The sequence below is a fragment of the Sturnus vulgaris genome, chromosome 1 (genome assembly GCF_052056855.1).
Source record: "Sturnus vulgaris isolate bStuVul1 chromosome 1, bStuVul1.hap1, whole genome shotgun sequence".
In the NCBI taxonomy this organism is placed as follows: domain Eukaryota; kingdom Metazoa; phylum Chordata; class Aves; order Passeriformes; family Sturnidae; genus Sturnus; species Sturnus vulgaris.
The window spans coordinates 147254631-147270252 of record NC_142243.1 but is presented as its reverse complement, the minus strand read 5'-3'; the positions used below and the strand labels follow the sequence as shown (position 1 = coordinate 147270252).

General features: G+C 39.3%; 1 protein-coding gene across 6 annotated transcripts in view; it reads left to right on the top strand.

Moving 5' to 3' along the window:
* Nucleotides 1–15622, top strand: part of CYRIB (CYFIP related Rac1 interactor B) — a 96978-nt gene that overhangs the window by 68360 nt on the left and 12996 nt on the right. For 2 of the 6 annotated variants that reach the window (XM_088179286.1, XM_088179293.1), the window contains exons 4-5: nucleotides 10452–10534; nucleotides 11537–11619. In XM_088179286.1, coding sequence (XP_088035412.1) covers nucleotides 11547–11619 — 73 coding nt within the window. In that variant the 5' untranslated portion in view covers nucleotides 10452–10534; nucleotides 11537–11546. The remainder of the gene's footprint in view (nucleotides 1–10451; nucleotides 10535–11536; nucleotides 11620–15622) is intronic. The other 4 variants (XM_014882124.2, XM_014882123.2, XM_088179302.1 and 1 more) reach the window with 2 other exon arrangements.

Genomic DNA, 15622 nt, shown 5'->3' with positions numbered 1-15622 from the left:
GAGTAGAAAATATTTTCTAATGCTGTATCCAAAACTATTTGAATCCTCCACTCAGAATTAGGAATATACGGCATATAGATGTGTTGCTAAAGTAATTCTCTTTATTTTAGTGCATAATTCATGTTTTAAGGTACTTAGCAGAATTGCAGTTTTCATGTACTGTCACATTTCTGTCATTCTTAGGAGAGTTTATGATATTGCTGGTTCAGGCCCACAGTCCTTCTTGCTTACTGACTTGTGTCTCTGGGTTAAGGAATGAGTCTAGGAACTGGGCAAGTATACAGCAATATTTTCTAAATCTTTCAAGGAAAAACATCCAGTGCTAGCAGCACAATACCTTTTTCCTTTAATAGCTTTTACTTACAAAGTCCTTGAGGGTGTTGTTAAAGCTGTAGTTGGAACTAGTGCAGACTTTTCATTAACAGCATTGTGCGCATTTGCAAATTATACATTATAAAAGTCACTAAAGTGACTCAGACAATGTGTCCATCTAGGCAAGTCCAGGCTCCAGGATCACCATCTTTCTTCCCTCTGCATGTGTGCACTCAGTTTTGCACATCCTTTCACACCTTCCACTTACTCCTCTACTAGAGTAGTATTGCTTCTGCTCAGGAGGGTGAGAGTCATCCAGAAAAGCTAGGAAAACTCAGGGTGCATTGCTGGGAATGATACTGCCTGCAGGAAGAAGAATGCTGTTCAGCAAACGACTACAGCACATGGCAAATAATTTCTGTTTTCTTTGAAGAAATGGAACCAACAGTGTTTCAGGTATTGAAGATAGAATGTTTGTAAATCAAGGTGGTGTGGTATTCATTTCAGCAAAAGCTGGGGTGTCAGACTCCTGATGCTTTCAACTTCTCCAGCTATGCTAAGACAAAGTTAGCTGCCAGATGCTTGACAGCATCATAAATCATCAGGGAATCACCAGTGTTCAGAGTTGGGAGGGATTGATAAACCCTACCCAAGTTACATGTAAAATAAAGAACTGGAAACTATGGAAAAGTTTGGTTAAGTTTTAAAGAATGGGACAAACTGAAGAAGATGTTGCTGTTGAATAAGGTTAAAACTTAAAAGCTTAATATGCAGTCCTCTGTGTGAGTAGGTGCTTAAGGCATTGTAAGAACAGGGATACCATGTATTTGTGGTTCTTGTAGTATTTATTTTCAGATGCAGTATTTTTCAGAGTGAGATGTGATTATTAAATGTGTTCAGTATTCTTAATGTCTTTCCATTCTGCCTATGTACCTGGTTTTCCCCAGGAACTGCTGCAAACTTCTTGTGAGAGGAGAGGAGATGGACCTGTAGAGTTCACAGATGGACCACTGCAGAAAATCATAACTCTGCATGATATTCTGTATATTTGTTAGTGATCTTAATGGATTTCAGGTTGTATGATTTCACTGAAGAATAGCAAATGTTTCTCCTTATTTCCAACAGGTGAATGAAAATTGTCTTATAATACCTTAGCCTTACTGGGTACCTTTACTTTGATTTTAAGATTAAAATAAAATTTGCGATGATGGAAAATGGGATAAAAAACTATCATATTTGCACAGCTTGAGAAGTCTGGACCAGTGAAGTCAGGTGGGGTTTTTTTGTTTAGCTGGGATTTTTTTGACACTTGCTTTCCAGCAAGAAAAACTATCCAGGTTCAGTAAAAGTAGTTGGTGGCATGTCTTTTGAGGGGATCTGAGGAAGTAACTGGATGTTACAAAGATGGCTGTAGATCCTTGATCTTGCAAGGAGTCACTTTTGAAACTTCAAATAAATAAAAAACCATGTAGAGACTATTTTTTTCCCTTTGCCCTACCTAATGCCTGTCTGTTTGTTACTGTTTCTGAAAACAGATGGGATGGGAAGGAGCATCATCCTGCTACTCATCCTCTGTTGTACCATCGTTGTCTTGATGTGCTTCATTAGCCTTCTGTATTCTGCAAACATACTGTGTCTGACTGTGTCTCAGAAAAAGGAAAGTTCACAGAATAATCAGAAAGCTGTCCTGAAATATGGAAACCTGCCCTTCCAGCTCCATGTTTTGGAAGGCCATAGGCCTTCATTTCCTCCTTAATATTTCAGAGCTGCTGTGTCACTGAACTGAATTCTCAGGTGGACAGTCAGTGTCAGGTTCATACACACAAGGCTGGTGGTTGAGCACTCTGACATTGCATTAGGAGTCCCTTGAGCTGGCATATATTAATGGCTAGTTATATCCATCAGCTTGATGATGAGATAATTTGTCATGTCATGGTTAGTGCAGAACTGCAAGCCAAGGCACTGAAGGGATGCAACAATTCTGAACTCAGAGAAAACATTTTACCTGAGTGTTGCAGAGGGATGTGGGTGTTTGTACTCCTTGTCCTGGTGCATTAGATGCAGCACTGCCAAGGCTGTGGGATCCTCAGTGCAGCTTCACCCAGCTCTGATACTGACATGTGTGGCAGTCTGATAGATGGGAATTCAGGTCCTCTGAAAGAAAACCATTTCCAAATCAAACTAGGCTGGCAGAGGAGTGCTGTTTAATGTGTGAAATACCAACTAAAACGTGGCACATCAGCTGAACTAGTTAGGAATTGAAAACATCCTACTTTTTTAGCATTTAGATAAAACTTGCAGATTTGGTTTTGGGTTTTTTGGGTGCTTTTTATTTTTAGTTGGGGTTTTGCTTTTTTCTTTATAGAGAGGTGATTGGCAGGAGAAGGACTTACTATACAAATTATTGTAGGGTTTGGTTTTCTTGGAGATGAGAGTTTGAGGCTTCTTAAATTATAGGCTGACATCCTGGAAATATGAAACTTTCTTAGTAGTGTGGTAGTTCCAAAGGCATGCCATCTTTTGTAGAGTTAGCAGAAGAAAAAAAGTATAGATCTGCCACAGCTCTCGGTTTACTTTGAAAAAAGGCAGACTTGGAGGTCAGCCAGCGTTTCCAGGATAGTGCCGGTACTGAGGGCAGGGTTTGGGCAGGAGGGACACGGCGGTTCCGTGGGCTCGGGGTTCCGTGGGCTCGGGGGTCCATGGCACGCGCTGCTCCCGGTCTCTGGAATGTCCCGCGGTAGAGCGGCGGCCTCTGCTGGGGAATGGCGGCGCTGCAGGCGGCTCCGCGCATCCCCAGCGCTGAGGACCAAGCAGAATGTGAATTGCCTTCAGTGGAAATGTCCCTGAACTGGGAAGGATGGGCTTTCCCCATGGCTGCAATGTAATGGAATTGAAAAGAGCGTTTTGCAGAATTAAGTTAAAGCACGTTGAGCTTGTGTCCCTTTGAAAAAGGAAAGAGTATTTCGTTATATTTTAACTCCAGATTCACGCTTGGAAAAATTGTGCAGTTACTTGTTGAAGGGTAAATCAGAGCAGATTTCTGGAGCACAGTCTCTGCCCTATTCAATGCAAGTTCTGTTTTAAAAACAAGAGTAATTCTTCCAGACAAATTGGGTTTATTCCAGACTTGTGTGAGCATGCTTAGTTATTTTATTGTAGCCCCTGTCAGATACGTTATTCAGTGTCAGCTGTGCCACTAAAATGTTCCCAAATTAACAAGGCTCTAAGACTACTTCTAAAGAAACTGTGGATTCTTCTGTGCCTTTCCCTTGATTTCGTCTAAGAGGAAAAATGGACTGAATAAACACTCCTCTGACTGTACTTTACAATTCTGGTTTTGAGGAATGCGAGTCTATTCACTAGTCTGTTTTCCCTGGCAGACCTCCATCCTCCTGATATGACAAGTTTTGAATTCAGTTTTGTTCTAAAGGAGACTTTATTAATGATGTGTGATCTCACAAAAAAAAACCAACAAAAACACAAAACCAAACAAGCTTCAGCTAAAATAGGTTATTGTATCAAAGTCAGTTTAGCCAAATGAATTGACATAAGAGGCGGCTTCAAACAGATTTTCAGTAGTCTGAATACTTACTTTCTTGTACAAAAATGTTTCCTATCTGGCTGTATAATTTGTTTTTCTGCTTTTCAGATGAGATGCTAATGATCGAAGCCCCAATAATTCAGTGATATAGGCTGTTTTAGGGGGTTTGGAGGGAGATTTTTGGCCTGCATATATTTTATTCTTCTTGTTGGTTTGCAGTCCCTGGTTTGTGGCCACTGGGTGTCAGCAGTGCAAAGCCGTGCAGGTCTGGGCATCGGTTTGGACTGGGAACTCTGTCCCAAAAGTGTCTGTAAAAACTGCTGATGTCTTAATGCTTACTTGAAAAACTTGTCCATCAGTGAAGTAAAACTGTGTGTTTTGTGCAGAACTGGGAGTGGCTCTGGCATTTCACTCGTGTCTTTGATTCAGCACATTTACACAGGTGACACGATTTGAATTGTTACCTTTAATATTAGTGGTGTTACTAGAGCTGTGATGAATCCCGAAAATGAAACCAGCTTATCCAAAATATAACTTGTTTCAAGCTAATGGCACCAAGCTGCTTCTTCCTAAATCTCAAGATGATAATGAGCGATAGCTACTATTTTTTTAATATTGACTCTTAATTATTTATTTTCTGATATGTATAATATTGCTTTGGGATTTTGTACCATGGCAGATCTTTATTGCTTTAAAACACCACTAACATCAGTAGATGAAATTAAAATGTGTCAGAAGGCATCTCTGCTGCTCTAACACTATTCAGAAGAGAAATAAATATGCATTAGTGTCGGAAAAACATGTTTGTATCCAGGGAGAATGTTGCAGCCATCAAAAAAGAGGTATTCCTGCAGTGCATTTTACCAGCCTGTTTCCATCTCTGCAGCAGTCTCTAGCATTTCAGGTTGAGGGCAGAAATGTTCCCACTGGTTGTGAAGCTTTGCTGCTTCATTGGCAGAGGAAGCCACACGGGATCCCATAGGCTGCCAGGCTGTGATGCCATGTGTTGCTAAGGGCTGCCTTGGATTCAGCTGATGTGGGCAGACACCTATCCACTGCCTCATTTCTTTTCTCTTTTTTTTTTCTTCCTTCTCCCTGTTCATGGCTACATACTGTTCAATAAGCCTTGAAACAGGCTGATAGGATTATTCATCTAGAAAAGCAGTATAGGGAGACATTCAGTAAGTGTTTTATTTATGTAGTAACATTGCAAGTGTTATAACATGGTGGTATTCCACTATAATGCTAGACTTTTAATACTATGCATGTTTTTTACTTACTGTTTTGCCAAAATATCTCTGAATTAGAGATTTATGCCACACTTACATGACCAAATGAAAACTTAAAATTCAAACCCCAGGAATAAAATGTTTGTTGTTTCGTTAGATGTGCTTTCCATATAGTGTTGTGCTTAACTACATATGAGATTTTCAGAGAGTACAGTTTTCATACTGCAGATTTTAGTACTGGGAATAGCCTATGCATATTCAAAAGGTATGCTGATGTTTTCTTGAAGCAGATTTTCTTCAGGGATCACAAAACTCTTTTAAAATCTATTTATTTAACTGTTTTTAACACTAGTTTGAAAGCATGTTATTATTGCAATAGAAAAAAAAAATAAAAATATCACTTATGAACACATTTGTAGTGTTTTGCCTGTAATCAGAGTAAGTTCTCCAGCTGCTTACTAGTTGCAAGCAATATCTTTGTTAATGCAGTTTTTCTTCCAGGTGTGAGAGGTGAAATTTCTTTGGTGCTCAGATGAATTTACTTGCATTGCATATTTCTATTACATTTCCCCTGGGCTTAGCCCGGGGGGGCAGGGGGCACTGAAATGTGTTGGGATGTTTTTCACAGGAAGGGCATGCGTGCAAGTCTTGTTTTGAAAATATGCCTTTGCTTTCCGCTTGTCTGATCATGACTCTCCACGCAGCATCATACAACCCCATAAGGCTGTAATGGGCCAAATCATCCTAATCCAATGTGGCATTCCGTATGTCTTCCTCTGCAAGTAGGTCAAGTTTAAGCCATGTTCCTGGCTTGTGCTCCCATTTCCCATAACCTGCTCCACGTGGCTCGAGTATTGTGCTGAAGTGCAGAGCATGCCAGCAGGGATTCTGGGCAGCCTCACAGGGACAGTCAGTTTTTGGACAGAAGCTAGTGTTTTTGTTCTGCTCTGATCTCATGATGTTGCATTCGTGGCAGGAGAAAACTTCAGTGGTTTAAATGTGTGCTTTTACTGAGTCTTAGGCTGTTAGTTTACCTAATGAGTTGCCTCTGGACACTGCACTATAAAATTTTAAAATCAGTAATGCCTTTGGGAAAGAAATTGGTTTGCAGGTTTTGAAGTGTGCTGTATTCTGAATGAGAATACCAAATAAAATTGGATAGAGATTGGTGCTCTGAAGCTGTGGAAAATTCTTCAGGCTGGACATGTGAATATTTTGGTGTTAGTGATTGCAATATGCAGAATTCTTCTTGATGAGGATTACGGCTTCAGTGTGCATTTTTTCCCCACTTATGCTGGAAGAGTTGTGGGTGAAAAGGTGGGTTAGCACCCTCGGAGATCACCTCTAGTCAGTGCTCTGAATCAGCTATTTGGCTCCAAAACAAACCCTGGCTGCAGGACATCAAAATGAACAGCAGTGCTTGCTGATGGCTTGGATCTTCATACAGACTTAAGTCTTTCTTGAGTTGGAGTTGATTGATGTGGCAACGTGCTCAAGAAGGGTGCAGGAAGTGCTGGGAGATGTTCTTGACTAGGCAATGGAAGCTCAGTGTTAGGGTTACCTAACTGGAACCACTAACTAACCACCAGCTAACTTTCTAAACCAGTAATTTTACTTACTTTAGATGAAGTTGTGGACTTGCAAGGAATTTGTAAGAGAGCTTGGTAAATTAATACTGGCTGGGCATGCCACTATGTGATTAATTACTCAAGGTAATTCACAGAACTACCAAAATCTTCATGCTGGTGATGCTTTTACAAGACACCAAATAGCAGAAGAGGTCACTGAAGCTAAATGCCAATAGCTGTATTTGTAGACTGCTTTTAATGCTATGTGCAAATTGTCATCTTCAGTGTTAGAGCCAGTAGCAGTCCTTCTTTCATGTGTTTTGGGCCCAGAAAAATTGCAAATGATGGGCCATCTTGAACCAAACAAGTATCTCTAGTAATTCTTTTTCTTACCTGAGCTAGGTTGCTTTACTTTGAATTGGTCCAGGTATTCTGCTGGCACAGCACCCTTTCTGAAAGGTCAGATTTGATTTTCCCTTGTGTACTGTTCCCTCTGAGTACAACAGGTCAGCTCTGCCTGCTGCTCAACTCTACCCTCTGAAGGTAAATGATGTACAAATGTGAAGGACCATCTAACCTTACCTGTGGCATATTGACCTGCAGCTGCCTCCATGAGTGTGGGAAGTCCCACAGATGGCACCATGGTCTTGTTTCTGAAAAGTCATTTCAGAGCTCAAGGAGGGAGTGCTCAGCTTTGCCAGAAGAGTTAGCATTTTCATTACCTCGAATGCTAAGCTGAGAGAAAGCATCCTCAAAAAAAGTGCTACAGAAATTATATCTTCTCAATATCTATCTAAATTGAGTTTTCCAACTCTTCGTAGCCTAAAGTCTTTTTGGACTGCATCTGGGAGAAATGCTTGTTTTACAGTTCTTAAAACACATCAGGTTCTTCCAGTTTTAAGGAATGCTTGAGATCCTTGAGTAAATGTTACAGTGCATCTTGAATCAAGTTTCAAAAATACTGGGTTTGTCCAGTTTTGGCTAGATTTCCATGCACGCCATAAAACCTGAATATACAGTGACTGTTTTGCTGCTAAGAAAGCAAATGTGATTGAGCCTCTTGTGTGTAAAAACTCTGATGTGACTAAAATTTATCAAGATTTTTTCAGTATAATGAACACCTGAAGGGGAAAAATTTGTTGGGAACTTCATTATGAACAAGTGTTCAAGGAGCTTTGTGTTCATGTAAATTGAAATACACTCCTATAGCTCATTTTGTCATCTTGCTGCTGCCATAATTGAATGCATCCATTATCATCAATTTCTCTCCTTTGCTCAGGGAGGCTCTTCACTGAGCTGTTACCTTTAGATCAGTTGCATCTTCTGCTTGAACATTGCACTGACTACTGCCAAAACTTTTATTATGCTTCTCTATTTGTTAAATTTAACTCCTGGAAAAGAAACCATCTAGTCTTTCTGGAAGATTTTCCTGAGGGATGAAGGTATTTGTATTGCAAAACCAAGTCCCCAACTCCCTACTCGTATTAGGAGGTGGTAGGTGCTCAGTGAAACAATCTGTTCTGCAGTGCCTACATGCTCTCCTGTGAACTTAGCTTCAAAATATTTCAACCCTATAAGCATGCCCTTACTCTGACCTTCACAAGTAATGTTATCCAATATTTAAGCCATGTGCATGAGCCTGTAAACTCTTAGGAGACTGGTTAATATCAAAACAAAGGCAAAACCTATGCAGAGGCATTTTTTTTGAGATATGGAAAATATTTCGTTGGAGGACAGGATGGTGCAGCTGAAGCACAGCAGTAATTACAGGTACAGAAGTTCTCTTTAGGCCATTAGCACTGTTTACTGCCACGTGTTTGCTGCTTGTTAATGTTGGAATTGAAATATGTGATATGGTGTTCTGAGGTTGAGGTTTAGTTTTTATATCTGAATCTGTAAACTGGATCACCATTATGCAGCTTCTACTTCTGTTTTTTTTTATTGGCCTGCTGGAAATATTTGTTTAAGGATGCCTCTGTCTGCTCCCCAACAAGAAGAACATTCATAATCTGGAAAACTCTGAAATAAAGTGGCTTATTCAGTCCTGTGTTACAGAACACGCTTGAGAGATATGGAAAAGTAATTTCTCTGCTTTCTGCTGTTGCATGTTTACACAGCACCGGTGCACGTGTAAGCTTTAAAATAGTTTGCTATGCTATGGGATAAAAGATCCTGGAAAAGCTTTGGTGAAAGCTTCTTTGAAGAACCATATTTTAATTGATTATTTTAATTGATTAGTTTTCAAGAAGAGTCTCTCAGCTGGACACCCTAATTTAAAAATTCCTTGAATTAATAGGTGCTTCTCATGGGCTGAGAAGTATGATCTGAATTTCCAGAAAATAAGTTCAAATTATTGCAAAGCAGGTCTTGCATTTCCTGGCATTTCAGGGAGAAGGTTGAACATGTGAAAAAGCCAGCATAGCCTACACCTCCTGTGTGCAGTGCCCTGTGGTCACTTGGGTAACACTCAGAGTCACAGTGCAAAAAGTCTGGGTTCTTAACAGTCATTTGGTCATTCTGTCAAAGTTGTTGGAGCAAGGACTTGGGTTATTTTCAGGAACTTGGGATTAATTGCCCTTTCCTTCTTAAGCTTTATTTGATGGCTACATCTTGCAGATCCCAAAAAATAAATCGTGTGCTATTCTGAGTTTGACCAAGAAATCTGTCAGCACAGGCTCTGAGAATTTGTTTTGCCAGACAATTTGTTTAGAGTTCACATTGCTTCAGTTTCCTTGACTCCTAATAAAGTCATGATTCTTGGTGTCATGCTATCTCCCTCCAGGTAAACATGATTCTTCAGTAAAAGTAAAAATCAGGAAAAAATGAGGCATATATTTATTGGTTGGTATTGTTAGACTAATTTGAAAATTGATTTTTTTAATATCCTGTGCTTGAATCCAAATGTCAGATTGTTGATGTTTATTCTTAAATAATTTGAGATGAGATTTTTGGGTGTGTCTTGCTTGTCTTGCAGCAGCACTCTAGTGTGGTCTTGGCATTTCAGAGCAATGGTTAGGAGGTATATTTTCAGCCTCTGTAAGACATGGGAATGTTCATGAAAAGGCTGGTTTTTTATGAAATGCAGTCTTCATATTCCTACTGCAGGTATTGATTTCTGAAACTTGTGGTAACATTTGAAACTGTTTTGATAATTTATCTGATCTCACGTAATCTAACAACTATTTAATTTTTCTTCCACTTTTCATTTCTTTTAGCTGGGATGTCACAGCACACATAAGAAGAACTGTTGAAACTTGATTTTTCTCCTGGCTTTGGAAAAGTCTAGTTTTTGTTTAGCTTGTAACTCTGTGATTTATTGGGAAAACTGTTCATTGGCCACTGATGACTACTACTGAGAGGCTTTCCAAAATCTGTTTTGGATTACAGAGAGGTAGTAAAAAAGTGCTATGATGACACCAGTTCCATTTGAGGTTCTTTTTGTCCTAAACAATAATGGATTTGTTTGGTATTAAGTGCTGCAGTTATGCAAAACAATTGCTCAGTCATCATAGGTCACATGTTCTTTATATGTATTAAACAAAGATGAAAAAGAGCCAGTAATTCACATCTTTATTTTTGTCAAAGGTTATATAACTTTTCCAGTTTTTCAACAATCACTGATCTCTAAGAAGAAAGGGCATGGAAATGCACTGTACAGTGCAGGAATTCTTCTTCCCACCAGAAACTGATGAATCCAGAGTGCAATACACAGTGGGAGCCCTGCTCCAGTGAGACCCAGGCGTGTACTTAAAATAGGAAATGGTTAATGGAACTAAATTATTTTGCCATTTTTATTTTTAGGTTGGCTGGCATGGGTAATCTCATTAAGGTGCTAACCAGGGACATAGACCACAATGCAGCACATTTTTTCTTGGATTTTGAAAGTAAGTCTCTCAGCCCTTCACAGCTGGTGCATTTCAAATGGTAACAGTAGGGTTGCTTATACCTGCTGCAGTGAAGGCCAGGGGACTCAATTGCAAAACTGGAATTTGAAAGAGTTGCATGTCTTTTTACTGTTCCTTTTTTTTTGTTTATTTCCCCCTTTTTTTCCCCTCTCCAGTAGTAGCCAAGCCACCATCATGCTGCTGTGTAAATTTTCTTTCCATGTGCTTAGTCATTTTGGGTCTCTGTGGTCAGTGGTGTCCATCCATCTGCCTGCAAATCAAGTAATCATGAAATGAGAAATTCTGTCAGTATGCCATAGTAATCTGTGCTGAGCAGTTGTTCACTGTAATCTCTCGTACACAAGAGTGAGTGCTAAATCATTCCTGATCCTGCTTTGGTCATTCATCGTGCAGTTAATGTGTGGTTTTTTACATCCAAAAGTCTGAAGTGAAACTGTCTGAGTTTCACAGATGTTTTAGGCACCTTGTGTAAAAGATCTGTGGTATGTCTCTGTTAGCATTTTCTGCACACTGCAATGATGTATCATGATGTGGTTTTCTCCAATGGCCTTCTGACACAATTATAAGGGCTGACAAAATTAAAGCTCTTTCCTTCTGTTGTCTCATCAGGTTAAAATCTAGCATGGCTAATGCTTTCAAATCTAGTACTTGGCCCTCAAGGCAGTACTCCTGCTCAGGACACTGGTGCTAGGGTGTACTGGGACACAGCAGTCCCTGGCAAAGCCTTTGGTTGGATTCTGCCCCTTTCCCAAAGGGGCAGTTGTGAGGTTGGTGACACAGTCACTTCTTACAGGAAAGCTGCACTGCTGGGGTCCCCAGCTGTGCATCCTCGAGGTGGGGATGTCCCTTCACCCAGCCTGAAGGACGGGTTCGTACCTGATGGAACTCTCTGGTCTTTTCCCACTGCTTCAATCAACTACATTTGGGGTGTTCTTTCTTATAAAAAGAAAATTTTCTTTTCTCTCATTCTTGTCTTGGCAGGTACCTTAACATGGGGAACCTTCTAAAAGTTTTGACATGCACAGACCTTGAGCAGGGGCCAAATTTTTTCCTTGATTTTGAAAGTGAGAAGATGATTTTATATATCTATTACTCTTTGCCTGCAGTAGACTGCATTTGTCATGTACTAAATGTATGTTTTCATTTTGCCATCCTTCTAACTGCTCTGCATGCCTGAGCTATGAATAATTGTTCAGTGAACTTTGGTAGAAAGCAATAACCTAAAATATCCTCAGGTCCTAAAATGTAAAAATCTTCATTTTAGGAAGGGCTTTCAAACTGCATTTGACTGTTGAAACCTGATTTGGTTCTGTTTTTTTAAACCAAAATTCTGCCTACTTTTAATCAAAATGTTAAGAATAGTTGTAATTATTTGAAGATGTAATGAATTTGCAACTGACTTTCTCAAATTTATGAGTTCTGTCCCATGCTCCTTAAAGGAAGAGCTGGAAATGAAACCTGATTCTTGTCACTTCCAATGTGACTTAATAATGCTGCATACACAGGCTGGCTCACAACAGCTATTCATAGCTCCTGCATCTTCATGCTAAAGGTTATATGTGAACTTTACTGGATCTGGCACTGAAATTTAACCTCATGCCTTCTTAAAAAGGGGTCTCAATGTGTATAGAGATGAAATTGATTTTGAAAAGTGGAGACATGTAGCTTGTCTGATCAATGCCAGGTTTCCTAGAAGGTTCACATATGTCAGTATTTCTGCTCTTAGTTTTTGTTGCCTGATACAGTATAGCCTAAGAATGGCAGGTAAGTGTTGCTGGCTTCTGCTATGCATGTTTAATTACATTATTTTGGGATGTGCTGTTTCTTTAGCCAGCTGTACATCAGCAAGCATAACCTAGATTAATGTTCAACTACATTTTGACCATGTAATAGAATACAATGGGAAAGTCTAATAAAAAAAAGCTGATGAATTATTATGATATGGATAATTTGAGGTGCACTACGTCTTTTTTCCCCTGAATTGTTTTTCAGTTGTTAGATGAAACAGGAGCAGTTTTTTATATTAGTTATAATACGGAAGCAAATGCTTGAAGAAATATGGTTTGGCTTCAATTACATTTAAAGTTACAGTATCTCTAAACCCTTACCCTGTAGTGTTGATTTTATCACTTGTCTCTTCTGAATATATTGTTATTGGAAGATGCTAGCCATACAAATTATTCGTAAAGAGAAGATTATCAAGGCCTGTGCTCAAAAATCAGAAAGCAAAATTTGTCTAAGACCAATTCTTGCATATTGTCGCAATAGATAAAATTTAGTGAAGTGGGAGAACTCATGTATGAGGCCATTGGAGTTGTAAAACTCCAGCTTAATTTGAAAATATTGAAAATTTAATTGGAGTAAGTTAAATTCACATTAGCTGGATAGAAGAGGTATAGTTCTAAAATAAATTACAATTAAAATTGCTCATTTTTTTCTGTTTAAATACAGATTCCCTAGCTATCAGTTTTGTTTTAAAATGCATGTTTTGAGCATGAATAGGATTTGGCATGAGAGTAAGCAGGTTGCTGACATGAAATGCTTTCATATGCAGTCAAATTAGGTGACTTATATTATGGCTGAATTGTTAGACTGTTCTTTGTTCATTTTGGACCCTGTTCTACATTTGTTTCTGCTGCTATACTTTGTGTCCATGCTTCTTTCTCCTCTGTTTCAGATAGCTTGCCTTGACAGGATCTTGGCTTTGACACAGCCAAGATCTTTCTTCAAGACTTGGCACTTAATCTTGTGATACTTAATGTTGTGGTTTTGTGTGGAAGGACAAGTAAGCTCTGTATTAAAAACAAATTTGCCAATTCTGTGTTACGCCTAATAGGCAGTTTGAAGTCTTTTGTTCTTAAATCCATGTATGTGAGCAGGCTCCAGTGTTTCTTACATAGTACCATTAGGAACTAAACCTAATGTTCATGAAGCTTTGTAGCACTAGAAACCTCAAATTTAGAAAGGTTTTAGACTTCTAACCCTTATTTTTCTCCCATATGTTTATGTTGATGCTATATTCCAGTGATTGGTGTGACTGACTATCAGAATCTATGTAAAAAATATGATGAGCTGTAGGCTTTTCCTTGCCTCCACACTGGTTAAGCTTATGTTTTCTTTGGTCACTCACCTTACCTGTTTGAAATAAATAGTTGTCTTGAGTGTTATTTTAGAGTCTGTGCAGTGCCATTAGAACATGAGCAAAGTGCACAGGTAAATATTGTTTACACAAAACAGCCACCTAAAATGTGGGAAACTTACAGCTCAACTTTTACATTGATGTCATTACTGTCACAGTTGCAAATCCTTTCCAAATTTGCTGATTTGAATAGTAGCTAAAATACAGTGTACTTTGAGATGGTGGTATCACGCTAGCACTGACAGTATCCTGCATTATCTCCAGAGGACTTGGCCAGGTTTCAGAGGAGCCACAGAGACAGCATTCTCCATAGTAATGCCAACAGAGATGAATAAATTATTTCATCTCCAACAGTCTGGCCTTTTTTCCCCCTTGTTTGTGAGTTTTGTCCCAGACAGTTTCAGATGACTTGATATGTTCTTCCCTGGGAAAAATCTCAGCTTAAATAGTTTGCTGTGCAGTGTAAACTTTTAACCCCAAATTTCTCTCCCTACTGATTCTGTAGGCTAGCCAAATATTATTTTAATAGTCACTAAATGTGTGTGTTCCCCGCATGCAATATGTTGTCTCACTTTTGTAGTATTTAGTTCACATAACAACGTTTGTATATTGTTTCCAGTCTCCTCTTCTGTCTCTAATACATTACTGTGTGAACATTCTGAACTCTAAGTGCATATTGCATCTAGTGCAGTAACATTCTGATTAAACACAAATTAATTTAAAGATGAACTCCCATTTACTTGCAGAACGTCAGTCTTCCCTTTCCTTACTATTGGATTAAAAATAGTAAAGTTGCCCTGCATAACCAGGGGTCAGCTCCTGTGGCCACAATATCAACCTCAGAACATCTGGGTGAGCTGTACTGTGCTTACTGGGTTTGTTCTTTCTATGGAAAGCATTGCTGATAAAGGCACAGTCTTGTAACCCTGGAATTTAAATGGACAGAGGAGAAGGGAAATGCATTAAGTTGTCTATCTCCTTCATCCTTCTGTTTCAATGCCTAGCACTGCTGGCTGCCTTTTCTTAGCTGCCAAGGGTGACTCCAGAAGTGCAACTCCCTTTCCTGCTCTGTGCACTCCACCTTGGGGAACAGGAGTTCCACAGCCAGTGAAAGTCCTGGAGCTTGAGCCCTCAGGTACATACTGAGGGGTGCTCTTCTCATAATATGGGGATGCTGCCTCCATCTATTCAAAATGATAACAGTGCTTAGGAAGAGGGACCTCTCCCTCGTTCTTCCCTGTGATGGGCTTTCAGAATACAGTGCCATGACCAGCACTGGGAAGCAAATAAACCAATTTTCCTCTGGGTCAGCCAGCATTAGACCCTGAAGATTTTTTTATATCATGTCTTTTAACCCTATTCTAATGACATCTTAAATGTTTTGTGAAGGGGTTATAAAATAATTTAAATTTCCTTTTTAAATTTGACCTGTCTTTTAGAGATGGCAGAGGAAATGAGTTGGGACAAATCAGGTTTACAGATGTCTGTTATTGGAGAGGACTAGGTTGACCAAAAATAAAATACATACCAAAATAAATAACTCAGTAATAACTCTAATAATTGAAACAAGCAAATAAAAAACCCACCACCCCAACAAATTAAGTATCAACCATTGGTTTAAGTTTCCTTGAACATTTTAAGGAAATGAAATACAGTCGTTGGCTGTTTACATCCTACAGTAAGAGAGGTGATGATGGTGTTGATTTGCCTAGCCAGCTGTCCAGTGAAGACCTCTAAATTTGTATCTGGAAGATGATTTTCATTTCTAAACATGGAGGGTCACAGTATTGCAGCTGCTCTGCTTGTTGGCAGGTTTTGCAATGAGGACCAGGAGTTCTTTTGGTCCCCTCTGCTCTGCCCCTCCCAATCTTGAAAAATGTACTCTCCTTACTACACAGGGTAAAAAAAAAAAAAATGGCATGAAAAAT